The following is a 19,537-nucleotide window of genomic DNA, read 5'->3' as shown; positions in this document are numbered from 1 at the left end:
ATTTGTTTTCTGTTGCCCCAGAGGGTTGGACCAGAACCAATGGGCTTAAATTAATTCAAAAGAATTTCCGGCTAAACATCTGGAAGAAGTTCCTGTCAGAGCGGTTTCTCAGTGGAACAGGCTTCCTCGGTTTTTAAGCAGAGGCTGGATAGCCATCAGATAGAGAAGCTGATTTTATGACTTTAGGCAGATGGTGAGTGGGTGGTCAGGAAGGGATGTGCCAGTGCTTGTCTTTTGTGGCCCTTCCTTGCATGGCCAGGGAACTGCTGATTGCCACAGTGGGATGGGAGGTGAATTTCCTCCAGGCCAGGCTGGATTCTGGAGATTTTTGATTGGGAATTGAGTAATTCAGCCCTCTCCTACCCACAAATGCGTGACGATAAATTCAGCCATTTCTTTCCCCCACACTCTGCCGGGGCATCTTACGTTTCCCCCTCCTCACTGGCTGTGAAATAGGCACTGGCCAGAGCAACGTGCTGTTTTAGTCACTGCTCCTCAGCCTGTCAGTCAACGGAGGCAACCAATCAGAGGTTTGGGTACCTCCAGAATTCCCCCAGCACGATTTTTTTTAAATTGAAAGCTATGTGTGACGATGCATAGCAGCAAATATACATTGGCACGCATGACAAAGTACAAAAATGTATACATCAGGGCAAGGATTCCCACCCTTGCAGTAGTTCTACCACCAGCTTTATCTAAGTAACTGCTGCCACTGTTGCTAACTCACCACCCAAGCTATCAAAGCCCTGTACCTTCTGCTCCTCTTCTCACCTCCACCCCACCTACTGGTCCATCTGCCCGCCACTCAGCCTTCCATTGGTCTGTGCACCTCCAATTCAGCCTTGGCCTCTTCCTCCATGAACACCTCTGAAGCATGGCCACCCCCCCCCCCCATGCACACATGCTTTCCTGCAAGGACTTGCTGCCGCCACCCCCATGCATACACACACATCTTGCGGAGAAGCATGTATGCATGCGGGGGAGGGAATGGCGGCAGCAGTGCTGAGGTCTCATGGAGAAGTGTGTGTGCATGTGTGCATGTGCAGGGAGGGAGGTGGTGGAAGAAGCACCCATGCTTCAGAAGTGTTCGTGGAGGAGGAGACCAAGGCTGAGTAGGAGGTGCTTGGGCCAGCGGAAGGCTAAGTGGCAAGCGGATGGACCAGTACGGTGGGGGTGAGAAGAGGAGCAGAAAGGATGGGACTTTGACAGCTTGGGCTGCCATAGTGGCAGCTGTTACTATTTATTTTTATTTTTATACTGCCTTTCCCTACGGCGTGGGGCAGTTTACATTAAACATTGTGGAATACTTACATAGAATATTACAGGACCGGTATAAATAAAACAGTAAGGGCTTCGGGAGTGGGCGCTGTCCGGGATGGGGGGGCCAAACATTGGCCCTTTGCCCCAGGACTGACCAGTTGGGAGGCGCAAAGCACAAAGCACCATCCAACTCTCCCACCCCCGAACCTGGGCCACCTTCGCCCCACGACCGCCATTCCCACACTGGCCGCCGAAAGGGAAGGTAGGCCCATAGCCCCTGGCATCCAGCAGGTGCCGGGTGGGTGAGGAGGCCTCGGCCCGGCCAAAGGAACAGGGCCACCATGTCGCAGATGCGGCAGGGCTGTCCCTTGGCCCGCTCCGCAGCCCCGAGGTCGGGTGGGAGCCAGGCGGGAGGGGTCTTCTGCCAGGCCCAGGGACAGCCTTGCTGCGTCGCAGATGCGGCGGGACTCTCCCTGGCCCGGCAAAACCCCTGAGGTAGCCGCTGAGACCCAAGGTAGCTGCTGAGCCGGGCGGGGTCGGGGGCTTCTGCCAGGCCCAGGGACAGCTTTGCCGCGTCTGCGATGTCGTGGAGCTATCCCTGGGCCTGGCAGAAGTCCCTAGGCCGCTGGCGAGCTGGGCAGCAGCGGGGGCTTCTGCCAGGCCCACCCATCTCCGCCCTGCACTAATCCCACGCGCCCCCCACTTGCCCCCACGCTCCGCCACTACTTTCTGGCCCCCAAACACCCAGCCACCCAGCACTCTCTTCCCCTTCCCCCACTCGCCCCTCCTCGCAATTTGCTCCCCCACACCTGCCCAGCAGACCCTTCCCCCCTCCTTCCCCCCTGCCCCTTCCTCTTTCATTCCACATGCCTGCATGTCTGCCTGCCTGCCTTTTTTCCTTCCTGCCTGCCTTCCTCCATTTCTCTCTCTCCTTTCTGCCTCTCTCTCTCTGCCTCTTTCTCTCCCTCTCGCTTGCTCTATTTCTTCCTTCCTTCCTTCCTTCCTTCCTTCCTTCCTTCCTTCCTTCCTTCCTTCCTTCCTTCCTTCCTTCCTTCCTTCCTTCCTTCCTTCCTCCCTCCCTTCCTTCCTTCCTTCCTTCCTTCTATCCATCCATCCATCCACCCACCCACCCACCCACCCACCCCTTAATCTCCTTTCTCGCTCCCATCCATCCATTTCTCTTCTGCCTTTCTCCCATTCTTTCTCTCATCGCTTACTCTCCTTTCTCCCCTTCTCTCTCTCTCTCTCTCTCTCTCTCTCTCTCTCTCTCTCTCTCTATGCCTGCCTGCCTGCCTTCCCTCCCTCCCTCCCGGGCCTCCCCCAACTACCCACTGCTCTCTAGCGCCCGCTGTATTTTCTCTACAACGGGCTTAATTTCAAGTTATAGCATAACATGAAAACCAAAACAGTGTTTTAACAGTTGAAAATGATTTTTGATAGAACAACAATGACAATCCCTGGGCAGGTCAGATTTATCAGTCATGGAAGGGCGTCTGGGGCGGGGCGGGGCGGGGGAACCAGCGGATGTTTGAGTAGGTCGGCCTCAAGCGAATGCCCAGTGGAGGGCCCTTTTGCAGGCCCTGTGAAATTGTGGGAGTTCAGGCAGGGCCCTGATCTCTTCTGGGAGCTCATTCCACCAGGTGGGGGCCAGGATGGAGAACGCTCTGGCCCTGGTTGAGGTCCAACATTCTTCTTTGGGGCCAGTTGGATCCACAGCCAGTTGGAGGTGGCGGAGCGTAAGTCTCTTTTGGGGGTGTAGGCAGGGAGGCGGTCTCTCAGGTACGCTGGGCCCAGACCATGTATGGCCTTTACCAAAGGCCGATTACCAAAACCTTAAGCTTGATCCGGAATTCAAGTGGGAGCCAGCTGACCTGTTGGACTACCGGCCAGATATGGAATCTCCATGATGTCTTAGTGAGGATCCCGGCCGCAGCATTCTGTACCAGTTGTAGTTTCCGGATCAAGAATAAGGATAGGCCTGCATAGAGCGAGTTGCAGAAGTCCAGTCTAGAGGTGACTTAGATAAAGATGGCGGCTGAACAGGAAATGGTGGGCAAGCAGCGAGGGTGGGACAGTGCTCAGGGGACTATAGTGTGTTTCCCCTTCCATATGCACCTATTCCTGGCTGCTGGCCACTTGGTCACCCCTGGGATGCACGATAAAGGGTGGTAAATCCACTTTCCAAATGTTCTCACCATCATTTGGAGGGGGCTCAATAAGCTGACAACATTAGGGAGCTGTGATGGGAAAAATTCCTTGTGTGGAAATGGTTTATGATTCTATTTGCCTTAGCGCAAGTGGTCTTTAAAATTGCTAAATGCAAGTGGATCATGGGAGAAGGCAGGAATCAGGTTTATTTATGGTTCTATGAAGAAATAACAACCCCCATCTCTTACACCTTACACCTTACATCTTACACCTCTTTGTTCGTTTTATCTTCCCTCCCCCTGTTCAAACAATATTCTGGATGTTGTGATCACCCCCGCCCAGATACCCTTTGCATGAGGTTAGGAATACAGAATGTGTGTGACAGTCCTTTGAGCTGAGCAGGGTTCAACCTGTGCATGTCTGGGACATCGTCTTGTGTTGGGAAATACCCCTTTGCCAAAGAATGTTCTTTCCCTGTCAGAGATGGGAGAACAGAAGGAACGAAAGGTAGCCTAAGAAGCACACACTAACTTTTTAGATTTAGTGGCACTGAACTGTTGAAGAGCCATATCTTGAATCAACTAGATTTCCTTGCATGCTTACTGACAACCTAGACCATCTTATAAGGGCTTTGCTTGATCAGATCATCTTTTTCCGGCATCCTTTTTCTTGAAATAGCTTATAGAAAGGCCACAAGAAGACCTGGAAGGCAATAGCTCTTTTCTGCTATTTCTCCACAACATGTGAAACTTGGAGATATATTTGTCACTGTCACATTATTCTGCCCTATATTGAATTACGGTAGCCAGTGAAGTCTAGTATGGACTGCTGTGGTAGGCAGTAGCCCTGGAGCATAGAAGTGTTTTGCCAGCACTTGCTTTTTGAAGGCCAAACTAGACTTGGGCCCTGATAAAGTATTAGAGATAATTTCCCTTTTTTTTTTACACTGTGCTTTATATGAGGAAGAAAGAAATTATGCCTCTCCTTATGCAGTTTAATCCCTCAGAAAGTTTGCTGATTTATGTAGGGGATTTATTGTTGAAATATCTTCTGGATGATGGGTGTAATGTGGTTTTGTGCAGACAACAGTATTACTTCATAGTGACTTGTAAACGAAAATCACTTTTAAACCACCGAGTAGCTAAGGATGAAGCGGTTCTTATAGGTATGTTCTAGTTTTTATACTTAGGTTGTCCTGGGTATTTTACATTTGTCCTTATAATTATGATATAGTTCTTATATATATGGAATTTACTTAGAAGAGATAAGTAAACTGTTAACCAACATTTTAATTGGCTTATTTTTATTATATGTTGGAAATGTTACTGGTCAATGACCACATCAATAAATTGAAATTGACTTGAGTGGGGAGGATATTATCTTCATTTTTGCTGTTCCAGATGTACAGATTATGTTGCAAAATCCTGGAAATAATTCCTCCCCAGTGTTGTTTCAGCATGGGGGAAATGGCTTGGGGGGGGGGGGGAGCCAGGAGCCCTTCCTTCCCATCACAGTGGTGTTCTGAGCCCAAACACTATCTCCCTTGTTTTTGACATCTATTCTCTGCAGCTACTGTGTACCTGTGGCGAATCTGGACCCAACACTTTGAAAGAACAAATGTCTAGTACAGCCTTTCTCAACTTTCTTACTATGGCGAAATCCTGAAACATTATTTAGGCTTCGAGAAACCCCAGACATGGTGCGATCATGCAGAATTTGGTTGGGAAGCAAAGCCCCTCCTCTTCCCATCCACTCCAGGCCCATCAGCCTGGGGAGGAGTTGACATGGCCATATATGGTCATATCACACGATAAATGTTTAACATATCTCCCAGCCAATCAGGAAACCCTACCAGGGCCATCAAGAAACCCCAGGATATCACGAAATGCTGGGGGGGGGGGAGATCTGAACTAGGGTTGAGCGCATTGGCACGCATCAACCGCTTTGGCAATCACCGAATCCCGAGGCGGCCAGCGCCACAGTGCCCCTCCCCTCTGTGCCTCAGCGCTAGCCGCCTCGGGCGTTCATGATCTGAACCCATCCTTCTGAACCCTATCCTAGTCTGAACCCATACTTCCTTCTTGCAAAACAGGTGAGCTCTGGTCCCCTATCCTAAAGAGGATGGACAGATCCTTCCTGGCTGCTGGGTGTGGGCGTGGGATAGGGTGCCAGCTCCAAGTTTGGGAACTCCTGAAGATTTGGAGATGGAGCCTGGGGAGGACAGGGACCTCAGTGGGGCACACCATAGAGTCTAACCTCCAAAGCATCCATCTGGCATCCCTGTACCCATTGGAAATATAGATTGGCCATGCTCTCCTTGAGCTCTCCTTGAGCTGGTTCCATTAAGTGGGGAAAAACACGGCCAGCATGCAAACAAAAGCTTATACCAAGAATTAGTGGTCTTAAGGGTGCCACTGGACTCCAACTTTGACCCAGTCTATGATCCAAGCCCCCCTTCAGGGATTGCTGCCTTGCCATGGCAAGAGGGCTTGCGTAGCTCAGTGAAGCTATGAGCTATGCCGTGCAGGGCCACCCAAGACGGACAGGTCATGGCTGAGAGCTCTGACAAAAGGTGATCCACTGGAGAAGGAAATGGCAAACCACTCCAGTATCTTTGCCATGAAAACCCAATGGACAAGTTCAAAAGGCAAAACGATATGACACCGGAAGATGAGCCCCTCAGGTCAGAAGGTGTCCAATATACTACTGGGGATGAGCAGACGGCTAGTATGAGTAGCGCCAGAATGAATGAAGTGACTGGGCCAAAGCCGAAAGGACACTTAGTTGTGGAAGTAACTGGTGGCGAAAAGACAGTCCGATGCTGTAAAGATTTTTATTCCATAGGAACCTAGAATGTCAGATCCACGAATCAAGGCAAGCTGAACATGGTTAAACAAGAGATGACAAGACTGAACATCGACATTTTAGGAATCAGTGAACTAAAATGGACAGGAATAAGTGAATTTAATTCAGATGACCATCAGGTATACTATTGTGGACAAGAATCTCGCAGAAGAAATGGAGTAGCCATAATGAATAAAAGAGTAGGAAAAGCAGTCTTGGGATACAATCCCCAAAATGACAGAATGTTCTCAGCTTGAATCCAAGGGAAACCATTCAACATCACAGTGATCCAGGTCTATGCCCCAACCACTGCTACTGAAGAGGATGAAGTTTACCAGTTCTATGAAGCTCTACAACACCTTCTAGAAGCAACGCCAAAAAATGATGAGCTTATCATCATGGGGGATTGGAATGCTAAAGAAGGAAGCCAAAAGATAACCGGGATAACAGGCAAGTTTGGCCTTGGAGTACAAAATGAAGCAGGGCACAGGCTGGTAGAATTTTGTCAAGAGAATACAATGGTCATAGCAAACACTCTTTTCCAACAACCCAAGTGACGACTCTACACATGGACATCACCAGACGGTCAACACAGAAATCAGATTGACTATGTGCTCTGCAGCCAAAGATGGAGAAGTTCTATACAGTCAGTAAAAACAAGACCAGGAGCTGATTGTGGTTCAGATCATCAGCTTCTTGTTGCAAAATTTAGGCTTAAATTGAAGAAAGTAGGAGAAAGCACTAGGCCACTCAGGCATGAACTAAATCATATCCCCGACGAATATACAGTAGAGGTGACAAATAGATTTAAGGAATTAGATCTGATAGACAGAGTGCCTGAAGAACTATGGACGGAGGTTCGCAACATTGTACAAGAGGTAGCAACTAAAACCATCCCAAAGAAAAAGAAATGCAAGAAAGCAAAATGGCTGTCTGAGGAAGCTTTACAAATAGCTAAGGAGAGAAGGGAAGTGAAAGGCAAGGGAGAAAGAGAAAGATACACCCAATTGAATGCAGAATTCCAGAGAAAAGCTAGAAGAGATAAGAATGCCTTAGATAAGAATTCCAATCCCAAAGAAGGGCAATGCCAAAGAATGTTCAAACTACCGCACCATTGCATTCATTTCTCATGCTAGCAAAGTTATGCTCAAAATCCTACAAGCTAGGCTCCAGCAATATGTGAACCAAGAACTTCCAGAAGTACAGGCAGGATTTCGAAGAGGCAGAGGAACTAGAGATCAAATTGCCAACATACGCTGGATCATGGAGAAAGCTAGGGAGTACCACAAGAACATCTACTTCTGCTTCACTGACTATGCTAAAGCCTTTGATTGTGTGGAGCACAACAAACTGTGGCAAGTTCTTAAAGAGATGGGTATACCAGAGCATCTTATTTGTTTCTTGAGAAACCTATATGGAGGTCAAGAAGCAACAGTGAGAACCGAGCAGGGAATCACTGATTGGTTTAAAATTGAGAAAGGAGTTCGGCAAGGCTGTATACTGTTTAACTTGTATGCAGAGCACATCATGGGAAAGGGGGGGTTAGAGGAGTCACAAATTGGGATCAAGATTGCAGGGAGAAATATCAACAACCTCAGTTATGCAGATGATACCACTCTAATGGCAGAAGTGAAGAGGAACTAAAGAGACTCTTGATGCAGGTGAAGGAGGAGAGTGCAAAAGTTGGCTTGAAACTCAACATCAAGAAAACAAAGATCATTGCATCCGGCCCTCTCAATTCCTGGCAAATAGATGGGGAAGAAATTGAGATGGTGACAGATTTTATTTTCTTGGGCTCGAAGATCACCGCAGATGTGGACTGCAGCAAAGAAATTAAACAACGCTTGCTCCTGGGGAGGAAAGTTATGGCAAATCTAGACAGCATCCCAAAATAGCAGAGTCATCACTCTGCCAACAAAAGTGCGTTTAGTCAAGGCTATGGTCTTCCCAGTTGCAATGTATGGCTGTGAAAGTTGGACCATAAGGAAGGCCGAGCGTCAAAGAATTGAGGCTTTTGAACTCTGGTGCTGGAGAAGAAGACTCTTGCGAGTCCCTTGGACTGCAAGGCGAACAAACCGGTCAGTCCTAGAGGAGATTAGCCCTGACTTCTCCTTAGAAGGCCAGATCCTGAAGATGAAACTCAAATACTTTGGCCACCTCACAAGAAGGAAGGACTCCTTGGAGAAGAGCCTAATGCTGGGAGCGATCGAGGGCAAAAGAAGAAGGGGACGACAGAGAATGAGGTGGCTGGATGGAATCACTGAAGCAGTAGGTGCAAACTTAAATGGACTCTGGGGAATGGTAGAGGACAGGAAGACCTGGAGGATCATTGTCCATGGGGACGCGATGGGTCGGACACGACTTTGCACCTAAAAACAACAAATGATCCAAGCATGTTAGCACACTATCTTTATCTAGCCTTCACTTGGCCCTCAGTGGCTTACGTTCTACCAATGTGTTTAATTCTCAGCAGTTGGCAGTTCGTAATAAATTACATCTGAGCTACCAGAGTGACAAAAGGGGGTTGTTTCCCTGCTGGTTTCCTCAGTTAATTATTTCTGATCTCCTCGATGGGTCTTCCAGTGGCATCCAGTGTATCCAGTGGCTATCACTGAAGGCTTTTGAAGTTATATTTTTAACCAAGTCAAACACTTTCACAATGAATCACTTCGTACCACCCCATCATACCAGTTGAGACACATTCCCTGTCTTTCTCACTAGTACTGGCCTGTATTGACTGCATACCTGGTACGGAAAGGACTTCACTTCTGGGGGGGCTTGGATTTGAATGAGTGTTGATACGGAACGTTGGTTTTTAAAAAGAGGTGTGTGTTTTCCTTGGTCTGCACTGCATGAGAAGCATTTAGTGCAGAGTAGCATGTGCAATTAAACTAATTTGCATATTTTGCTCCTTTGCATAATTTATTTTGCTTCTGCTAGAGAGGAAGTGGGGCAAACAGCCTTCCATAGCTCTGAAGACCCAATGCTTACCTAGAAATATTGGCAGTCTAAAGATTGAAAATAGCTATTGCAGGAGGATCGAAACATTTCCAGGAAAAAAATCCATGACTGTTATTTTATCATGTATGTTTTAAATTGGTAGTCAGTTTGGTGGCCCTCGTGAGGGCAGAACAGTTGACACAAATTTTCAAAATCTTTTTTTTTTTTTAATCTACTGTTCTCCATCATGGCCAGTGGCCATCTCTGCCGCTGCCTTCTGTTACTTCAAGGTCATTTTGCCTTTTGTTAGTTGCTGCCTTTCCTTCCTGGATTAGTTGGATTAGTAATCCTACCCAGTCAGGGATCACCACGCCCAGTCAGGGGTGACAACGCCAGTTATACAATCAGCTACATTTTGCTTTATAATGCCATTGACAAAGGCAGACAACTGAGAGGAAAAATCAGCAAGTTATCCTACCCATTCCAGGAGCACCCAGTGAATGAGATGATGTGTCAGTGCTGTAGAACCAATGAGATTTGACTGCATGAAGATGTCACTGAATGGCAGATGACATCAACTGGGCGCTGTAACCTAATGGCTGAACAGTTAGGTAAGGAAGGGACAGTTGGGGGGGGGGGGAGGAAGTCTTGAATATTACAGGACCTGTTTGGAAAAAATTGTTTCAGCATAGCCAAGCCAGTCACAGTAACCTTAACTGCAGGACTTTTGAAAAACAAAATCTAAAGTTGTTGGGATAATGAATTCTGAGCCAGAACTAGATTCTGCATGCTTGACCAGTTTGGTTATGGAAATCAAGGAATGCTCATTAGCACAAAACAGGACCTTCTCATGTTCCTGTTTGGCACATCTGAAAGAATACCAGCTTCTTTGGTAGTTGGAGAGCTTTTTTTATCATCTCCTCTACTTAATAAGGAGTTGGATGGTGCTGTTTGCTTTCTACCCCACTATGAGGAGCTACATCCTCATTCAGCATCAAGCAAGGGTGCCTGTATTCATTTTATAGAACATTGGAATGCCTTTTCCTTGTCCTAGGATGTGTAGACAGGCCTGTTGGAGAACAAGAGCCCCAAGTGCCCTTTGTCTCAGGCAGTGATAGATGATGGGCAGTTGCAGACCAGACCAGTTCCCCAAAGCAATTTTCTCTGGCCTCTGCTTGGCTGACCGTGTACTTTACACACATTTCCTGGCTTTCATTCAAGTACCTTTTACGCTCCACAACAACCCCATGAAGAACCAAAAGAAAAACAAGCAAACAAACAAAGGGATACAGGTTTTGTTTCAGTGAAGAGACAATTGTTGCATGTCAGTAAAATATATTAATGTAAAGGCATTGGGTAGGAATGAACAGATTTTGTCCATTTCGTTCCTTTATTGCATTTGTATGTTTTTCTCTTGGGGATTTTTTGGGGGTAGATTTGTTTGTTCTGTGTATGCAACTTGTACAGATCTTACTAGACAATCTAAACATCATGTATATGTACAATGTTGGCCATTTATACAAATAACACCTTATAACCAGGTTTAAAGTAAAGGTAAAGGTATCCCCTGTGCAAGCACCGAGTCATGTCTGACCCTTGTGGTGACGCCCTCTGGCGTTTTCATGACAGACTCAATACGGGGTGGTTTGCCAGTGCCTTCCCCAGTCATTACCGTTTACCCCCCAGCAAGCTGGGTACTCATTTTACCGACCTCGGAAGGATGGAAGGCTGAGTCAACCTTGAGCCGGCTGCTGGGATTGAACTCCCAGCCTCATGGGCAGAACTTCAGACAGCATGTCTACTGCCTTACCACTGCGCCACAAGAGGCTCTTATAACTTTATTGATGTACAAATATTGTTTATGAAAGAAATTCAATGCAAAGTAACAGCAAATGTTACTGGTTCAATGAGAGCAATGGACTAGCTAAAATGCAGTGGGCATTTGGGGGCGGGAACAGCAGTAATGAGAAAATTTGAAATCAGTACAGGAGTCAGGCCTCATGTGGAATTTTTCATAGTGTCTCAATCAAGACCAATTTATCAATAATTGTGAAACAATTTTAGAGCAAAAAGCTGACCTGATTGTTTGTTCATGAAAAAATCAGGTTGGGTAGAAAAAGGATCTCAAATGATCAAAGATTTGAACCACCTTCTTAAGAGGAAAGACTAACGGGCTTGAGATTTTTAGAGTAGGGGAAGAAATGCTAAAGGAGGATAGGATAGGATAGAACAAGGTTATAAAAGTATAAGTAGTGGACCTCAAAAGACTCACAGGAGGAAATCTCATGTTCCCATCCTGTCCCTTTCTTAGCCTCCCTATGGCAGTCCTTGCAGTCGCACTTGTCTTTCTATCCCACCCACCCACCTAGATTTTTCAGGTTCCCCACCTGGCAGCCTCTACTCCCTCCCTACCTCTCCCGCTTTTCTCTGTTCCCCTCCCTCATCTTCAACTTCCCCCTTTCTCCTTTTTAATTCTTCCTCCAGTTTTACTTTTTGTACCTCCTAGTTGTTACCTTTTTTAGTCTCCTGGCAAGATCACAGTAACTGAAGCCTGCAAACTTTATGAGCATAGGCAGATTAAGAGTGGGTGGGCAGGAAGTGATATCCCAGTGTTTCTCTCTTGTGGTCCTTCTTTGCAAACCCAGGGAACTGCTGGTCACCACTGTGAGATGGGAGGTGAATTTCCTCTGGGCCAGGCTGGATTCTGGAGATTTTTGGTGAGGGGGATCACTTGGGCATGAAATTGAGTCACTTTGAATAGACAGGTAGTTGTGAGTTCCTGCATTGTGCAGGGGGTTGGACTAGATGCCCTGGAGGTCCCTTCAAATTCTATGATCCTGTGATTCAGCAGTGTCAATTATGGGTTGTGGCTTGAAGGTTGTCCACTGAGATCTCACAAACTTTTTGAGGCCACCACACCCTTGGTTCCATAAACTCATCCCCAGTGCCCCCTTCCCTTCCTTATCAAAAACATTATTCAGTACAGCAGTTTGCTTGACTCACCAAGGAAGATATAATAACAATAAAATTCAAAACAGTAACAATTAATTGCACATTTATTCAAAATTCAATTAAAATATTTTAGTTTAATTTATTCATAAAATCAATGAACCTCAGCCAGTGATACCTGCTTTTCAAAACCTAATAGTAATTTAGCAAGGCTCTTATATATCACATTTAGTAACCACTGTTCAATAAATGTGATACCACTTTCTCAAAGTCTAGACTTGATTTCTTTGGCTGGATGACCACAACAACACAATGTTTCCCCACACTGGATGTTGGAAGTGCCAGAAGGAGCATCTTAGTCAAAGTCCATAGTGATAAGAAATTTCTTTCTGTTGGTATGATTTCTTAAACTGTCATTTTGTAGGGCAGGTACTTCTTCCTCCAGTACCCCATCCTCTTCAGTATCCAAAAGTGGACTTATCACCCAATCTGGAATTTCCATCAAAAGATCTGCAAATCACTCAGAACTTGAGCCTATCCGGATGATCTAAAAAAAAAAAAAAACAACCTTTGCAGGTCATCATCTTATATCCGTCCTTTCTCATCTAGCTCAGACAAGCTCAGAAACTGGTACAGCTCAAGTGACACTATACTGCATTTGAACAGAATTAAGTTTGAAATATACATTGGGAGGACATATTTAGCCATAATATCAACAACTTTTTTTTTTTTTAACTGCACCCCCAGAGTGGTTGTCAATGGTATTTCATCAGATTTTAGGGAGGTGTGCAGTGGGGTGCCACAGGGCTTGGTACTGGGTCTGGTACTTTTCAACATTTTTATCAGGGATCTGGACATCAAATTGAGAGGAGTAGCAAACCCACAGAACAGATCTGAAGATACAGGAAAATGGGCAAATAAGAATAAGATGCAACCCAATAAGGATAAGTACAGAGTTCTACATCTCAGTCACAAAAATATACTGGATAGGAGATACACTTGCAGAGACCTTTACCATGTGGAGAATTAGTCTGGTGCTCATCTAGTTGCAGGGCTAATCCCCGCTTCCACATGACGTTGGCGCCAGCCCAGGCCTGTACTGGGCCTGTCCCAATTCAGACCCTCAGTTGCCCCGCAGCAAGGGAACACAGGTATTTCCACATTCCCTTTCCTGCCACGGACACCAATGGGTCCTATGCCAGGGCAGGCCTGTGTGGCAGGGAAGAGGAGGTCCAGCTCCTCTCCTGCCCTGAGTTGACTCCGGTGTCCCGGAAGGGACATAGAATGCCCTCGGTGGCTCCACGCTGCTGTACAGGCCACCGAACCACCTGAGACATTTTGTTTGTTTGTTAGTTTAGGAATGCAGTATTGCTACCATGTTCCTAAACAGGAAAAAACAGCCCCCGCCACCCCCCCCATATGGCAGAACCTTTCCCGTTGCCTCGTGTGGAGGCCAAACACAGCCCCCCATGGGGACACAGGCAAACTGGCCTGTCACAAACACCCAGTGGCATCCGGGCGCACCAGTGCGGAAAAGATAAGGGTGTACAAATGACACCTAGGGGTTCTTGTGGACTGTAAACTAAATATGAGCAGACAGCATGATGCAGCTGTAAAGAAGGCGAATGTATCAACAGTGGCATCAGATAGAAATCACAAAATGTCACATTGGTCAGACCCCACCTGGAGTCTTGTGTGCAGGTCTGGGGCTTCACTTCAAAAAGGAAGTGGACAAATTGGAGAGGGTGCAGATAAGGATGACCAAACCCTCAACCTATTTGTCCTATCTTTCTCATTTTATTGTACCTCTGGACTTCTACCAGGCTTGAAGAATGCCACTTTCTGTCTGTTTCAGCCCTCATCATGGGGATTTTTTTGATCCACATATCAGATTATGCATGATGACTAGTACTGTGCCATCAAGGCACAACTGATTTATGGTTACCTGTTTTGATGTTGTCCAGACAAAAGATGGGCAGAATTGTTTACCATTGAGGAAGAATTTCCCCTTTTGTGCTGCATGAATTATATTTGTGCAGTTGGAACTTGGCTAGATTGGGTTTTTTTTTAAAGAAATAGATGATAAAAATATGAAAATGAAGATGGATACTGTTCACCTTCATAACTTTATACAACTTTGAGACAAACTCTGTCTTTGCTTTTTCCGTACTGATTCTGATTTCCCCTTCCCTCTTCTTATTTTCCTTTGGTTATAACAGAAAATGGGTGGAAGGTGTCCGTGTGTTGTCTGCTTGTGCAGCAGCAGGGGGGCCAGAGGGGGAGACCTTAGAATAAACTCCGACTAGCTTGCACATTCCTGATCCCTGGGCTGGTATCTTTAATGGCCCTTGAGATTGCAGGTACTAGCCAAACTGGTACGAGGGCACTGTAACGGTGTTGACTTGTTCTTCATCAAATGTCTCTCAGTAAGAAACAGAAACAATTTATGGTTTTGGAAAAGCCACAGATTTTGGGAAGGTGCTAATGTGGGTTCTGATCACAGCTCCATATGTTCCCTCAAATAACGACTCACTGATCAATTTTCAGTTAACCTCCCATACTGCAGGTCTGCATGCACCTGTTTGTCACCTGATCACGTGTAGCACCAAGGAGGGGCACATGTGGACAAGTCCATAGGCCAAATCACCTCTAATAATTTCAAGCCTCGTGATTTTGGACAGGCTAAGGCCAGATTACATGCAGTGCTGTGGTGAACCGGATATGGATTGGAACTTGTTGTGACTTTTGGACTTGGACTCAGTCTGGAGTTCCTCCAGAGAAATGGAGCTGAGGAGTAACAGAACATTTTGAAAGAATGCAGCTATTAGTTCCCTTGACGGACGAGGCACAGATCCAGACTCATAGTGCTTTCTGGTTTAAAAGAAAGAATATCTACTGGAAAGTTTCCAAATGAATTGGATTCCAAATGAATCCAAATCATATTAATCTGCTTCAGTCCCCTTATTGAAGCAGAGTATAAAAACTTAAAAAATAGTTACAAAGAAAACACACTGCAAACCTTTTGTGACCATGTGTCACGAAAACAGCAGGACGGTCCTGACTTTTCACCAAAGGTCCCGCATCCCAGGCCATTGGCGGAATGTCCTGCATCATCCGCTGCCACCGCGGGAGGGGGGGCACTGCCACACTGCCACCGCCACCATGCTCAGGAGGTGACGGTGAGCTGGGGAGGGAGGGGGAGGGGAGGAGGGGGGAGCGCTGCTGCAGCAGTGGCAGCAGCAGCAGCAGCGCGTCCCGCCTTACCTCCCTCCAAATCTGGTCACTTTATGCAAACCCCTAAGGCTGGCTCAAGCAGACCATCTGTCCACATATCAGGAAAATCATAGAATCCTAGAATCATATGGTTGGAAGGGGCCATACAGGCCACCTAGTCCAACCCCCTGCTCAATGCAGGATCAGCCCTAAGCATCCTAAAGCATCCAAGAAAAGTGTGTATCCAACCTTTGCTTGAAGACTGCCAGTGAGGGGGAGCTCACCACCTCCTTAGGCAGCCTATTCCACTGCTGAACTACTTTGACTGTGAATTTTTTCCCCCTGATATCTAGCCTACATCGTTGTACTTGAAGTTTAAACCCATTACTGCGTGTCCTCTCCTCTGCAGCCAACGGAAACAGCATCCTGCCCTCCTCCAAGTGACAGCCTTTCAAATACTTAAAGAGGGCTATCATGTCCCCTCTCAACCTCCTTTTCTCCAGGCTGAACATTCCCAAGTCCCTCAACCTATCTTCATAGGGCTTGGTCCCTTGGCCCCAGATCATCTTCGTCGCTCTCCTCTGTACCCTTTCAATTTTATCTGAAATGTCTAAATGGCTGGTCCTTGCTTCTGCAGAAGTACTCAATGATCTATCTGCTCTTCCTGAAGAGGCGGGAAGTGGGCAGGAGCTCACCTTAAACAAAGGTGGATCAGAATTCCCTGCAGCCTCACCAATGACTGCTTAATGCCACTAGAAAGCACACAGGTACATCTCAGCTGCATAAACAGCTTAACAACAGCCCTTCAAGGCGGCCTTCACCAAAGTGAAGGAAGGACGTCGATAAAATTGAAAGGGTACAGAGGAGAGCGACGAAGATGATCTAGGGCCAAGGGACCAAGCCCTATGAAGATAGGTTGAGGGACTTGGGAATGTTCAGCCTGGAGAAAAGGAGGTTGAGAGGGGACATGATAGCCCTCTTTAAGTATTTGAAAGGTTGTCACTTGGAGGAGGGCAGGATGCTGTTTCTGCTAGCTGCAGAGGAGAGGACACGCAGTAATGGGTTTAAACTTCAAGTACAACGATTTAGCATAGATATCAGGAAAACGTTTTTCACAGTCAGAGTAGTTCAGCAGTGGAATAGGCTGCCTAAGGAGGTGGTGAGCTCCCCCTCACTGGAAGTCTTCAAGCAAAGGTTGGATACACACTTTTCTTGGATGCTTTAGGATGCTTAGGGCTAATTCTGCGTTGAGCAGGGGGTTGGACTAGATGGCCTGTATGGCCCCTTCCAACTCTAGGATTCTATGATTCTATGATTCTATTAAAGTACTTGCTGATTGCAATTTCAAGAGAACTGCAATTCTGGATTTTTTCTTCATCTTACACTTTCAGCAATTTAAAATGTACATCTTGACCCCTGCTGTTTTACACTCTGGCAGGGAAAAAAAGAGACACATTCCAATATAGCAGAAGTCTCCAACTGTAGCTAGTGCATCCCGACCCAAAATGCAGGTACAGTAAGAGACGGCTAGAACAGGGGTAGTCAACCTGTGGTCCTCCAGATGTCCATGGACTACAATTCCCATGAGCCCCTGCCAGCATTCACTCATGGGAATTGTAGTCTGTGAACATCTGGAGGACCACAGGTTGACTACCCCTGGGCTAGAAGATCTGCTCTAAGCTTTTGTTTTTAAAAAAACATTTTCATCATAAGATTTTTCAGTCTGCTGTTTAGCTGATCATTTCATTTCTGGTGTTATTCTTGTAGTCCATGTATTGTTTCTAGGACAGATAAAAATCTGGTAAGGCACTTGTGCAATAGCTCAGCCTCTTTTCCATTACTCCAAAGTAGCTCTGATTAAATGAAGATGGTGAATGGCAAACCCCCTGCAATGTAGTGTCTGCTTCAACAAGCATAGGCAGAGGGAGATCTTTTAGCTGGAGAAGTGATGTGGGGTGGGGGTAACCTTCATCCTTAGCATCATGGTCCTGATTCATTTCTCCCCAGCACTTATTTTTCACAGCTAAATTGCCCGTCTGGAGAATCTGATCATTGATTCACACCCTCACATCACTTACACATTTAGCAGAGATGAGAGAAATTAAGGAATGTAACAAGACCACTCTCCCTTCAGTGCTCTTTACTAGAATTCCGTGAGGCAGGCTAGCTTAATGCAGACAAAATGTGGGAGGGGCTGCCCAGAGTTTCTTGGATGAAAAATACCATTAATATCGATTTGTAGTATTGATGCCTCACTATTCCGTGTGGCTCAAGGTGTCCTGGGGATAGTGGAGGTGCCGTCAAATCACAGTCCATAGGGTTGCGGTGGCCAAACTGCGGCTCTCCAGGTGTCCGTGGACTACAATTCCCATGTGCTGGCAGGGGCTCATGGGAATTGTAGTCCATGGACATCTGGAGAGCCGCAGTTTGGCCACCCCTACCATAGGGTTCTCCAGGCAGGAGAGGTGGTTTGCTGTTGCCTCCCTCTTGAGTTTGTTTTGGTCTCTCACCCAAGTGCTAATGAGGACTGACCCTGTTTAGCTGCTGGGAGCTGATATCAGGCTACCCTGAGCTGCCTGGGTCAGGGTCAAGGTGCTTTACAATCTTGGATTTAACATATTCAACAAAAACTCCTCCTCCCTATAATAATGGAACATAGCTTATACCCCACTGAAAGCCCATGCAAATAAACTGGCCTTGCAGCGCCTTCTAAACCCTCCTAAAGATGACGGACGCTCCCTTCATCTCTTGGGGAATGTCATCCTAATTGTACAGGGAGCAAGAGAGAGATCTAAGCACATAGGCACCTTGTCCCTGTCTCTCTTTATATAAAATAAACGCCCATAATACAGTCAAAGAATAAGGAGATAGATAGAGAGTAGGGTTGCCAGCCTCCAGGTGGGGCCTGGAGATCTCCTGGAATTATAGCTAATCTCCAGACTACACACATCAGATCCCCAGGAGAAAATGGCTGCTTGGGAGGGTGGGTGGATTGTCCATGGCATGGTCCCCGCTAAGGTCCTTCTCCTCTCCACACCCCCAGGCTCCGTCTCCAAAATTCCAGGCATGTCCTGATTCCAGAGTTGGCAGCCAAGGGGGTGGGGGGAGGTTTGTCACCATGAGCCTACACTTCCACACCCTTGGGTCTTCATTCCATTCGACAGCTCTTGGTTGTAACTGTGCCGTGACCATTTGGGTCTGCCTTCTTAGACAAGACAGTAAACCTTCACAGGTGTGAGGTCAGTCCTTGTCAACAGCAGCAAACTCTCCACCTGCTCAGAGTCCCTGTGCCATGACTACCAGGATTTTGAGAAAGGAGGCGCCCTCATCAAAGACCTCGACAAATAAGTGATTCGGCAAGCCAGTGAGATTCTGGACAGGTGGCTCCCCCCCCCCCCCCGACCCTAATATGTCCGGATTTCTCTTCTCTCCAGGAGTCCGCTACAGTCAGCACGGCAGCAATGAAGTCACTTCCTCCTCAGCCATTAATCACCATGGCAACAACACCATGGTGACCACCAGCCAGGCTGTCCTCCAGCAAGTCTCTCCAGCAGGTTTGGACTCCAGCCACAGCCTCCTCTCACCGGATGGTAAAATGGTGAGTACACCTGGCCCCATTGCTGCTCGGGCAGCGATAAGATAAGAGGGCCTAGCAGGCAAGACAAACAAGGAAAAAACCCTCCCCTCCCCATAGGAAACAATGGCGCCTTTGTGAGGTTGGCCAGGGAAGAGCCTCAGCCAATCTGTGCAGACTGGCCGGCAGGAGGCTCAGCCTCTGGAAGCCGCCCATAAAGGTGACACAGGGCCGTCCGTCCGGCTTATTGACTGAATGCCTCCAGAAGTGGAACGCTGAGTAAATAGCTCTTTGCTCTTCCCTGACAATGGCATTCCCGTTGTTGGTTCTTAAAAAGGAACTCTCTTATTCATTTTCATCCCTTTTAAATTTCACCTAGGAGTCCACTTCTTTTCAAGCAAGTGTCCATGTTACTTTTCAAGTTACTGAAACTGCAGGCCGAATTCAGGAAATATTTATTTCAAAGCAGGAGTCTAGAGGCACCTTAAACACTAATAAAATTTATTACAGCTTAAACTTTTATGCATTAGAGTTCACCTCTTTAGTTACTATGAAGAGAAAAAATATTCTACATTTTATAAGGGAAATTACAGAAAGGGGAGGGAATAG

At 46.8% G+C, this 19,537-nt stretch overlaps 1 protein-coding gene across 3 annotated transcripts in view; it reads left to right on the top strand.

Moving 5' to 3' along the window:
- The window catches only part of HNF1B (HNF1 homeobox B), a 118,280-nt gene that overhangs the window by 76,511 nt on the left and 22,232 nt on the right, over nt 1-19,537 (top strand). For all 3 annotated transcript variants that reach the window (XM_077311043.1, XM_077311044.1, XM_077311042.1), the window contains exon 5: nt 18,789-18,952. In XM_077311043.1, coding sequence (XP_077167158.1) covers nt 18,789-18,952 — 164 coding nt within the window. The remainder of the gene's footprint in view (nt 1-18,788; nt 18,953-19,537) is intronic.

This window comes from Paroedura picta, chromosome 15 (genome assembly GCF_049243985.1).
Source record: "Paroedura picta isolate Pp20150507F chromosome 15, Ppicta_v3.0, whole genome shotgun sequence".
Lineage (NCBI taxonomy): Eukaryota > Metazoa > Chordata > Lepidosauria > Squamata > Gekkonidae > Paroedura > Paroedura picta.
Note: the sequence above shows the minus strand (reverse complement) of the source record. Positions and strands in the feature narration are given on the sequence as shown.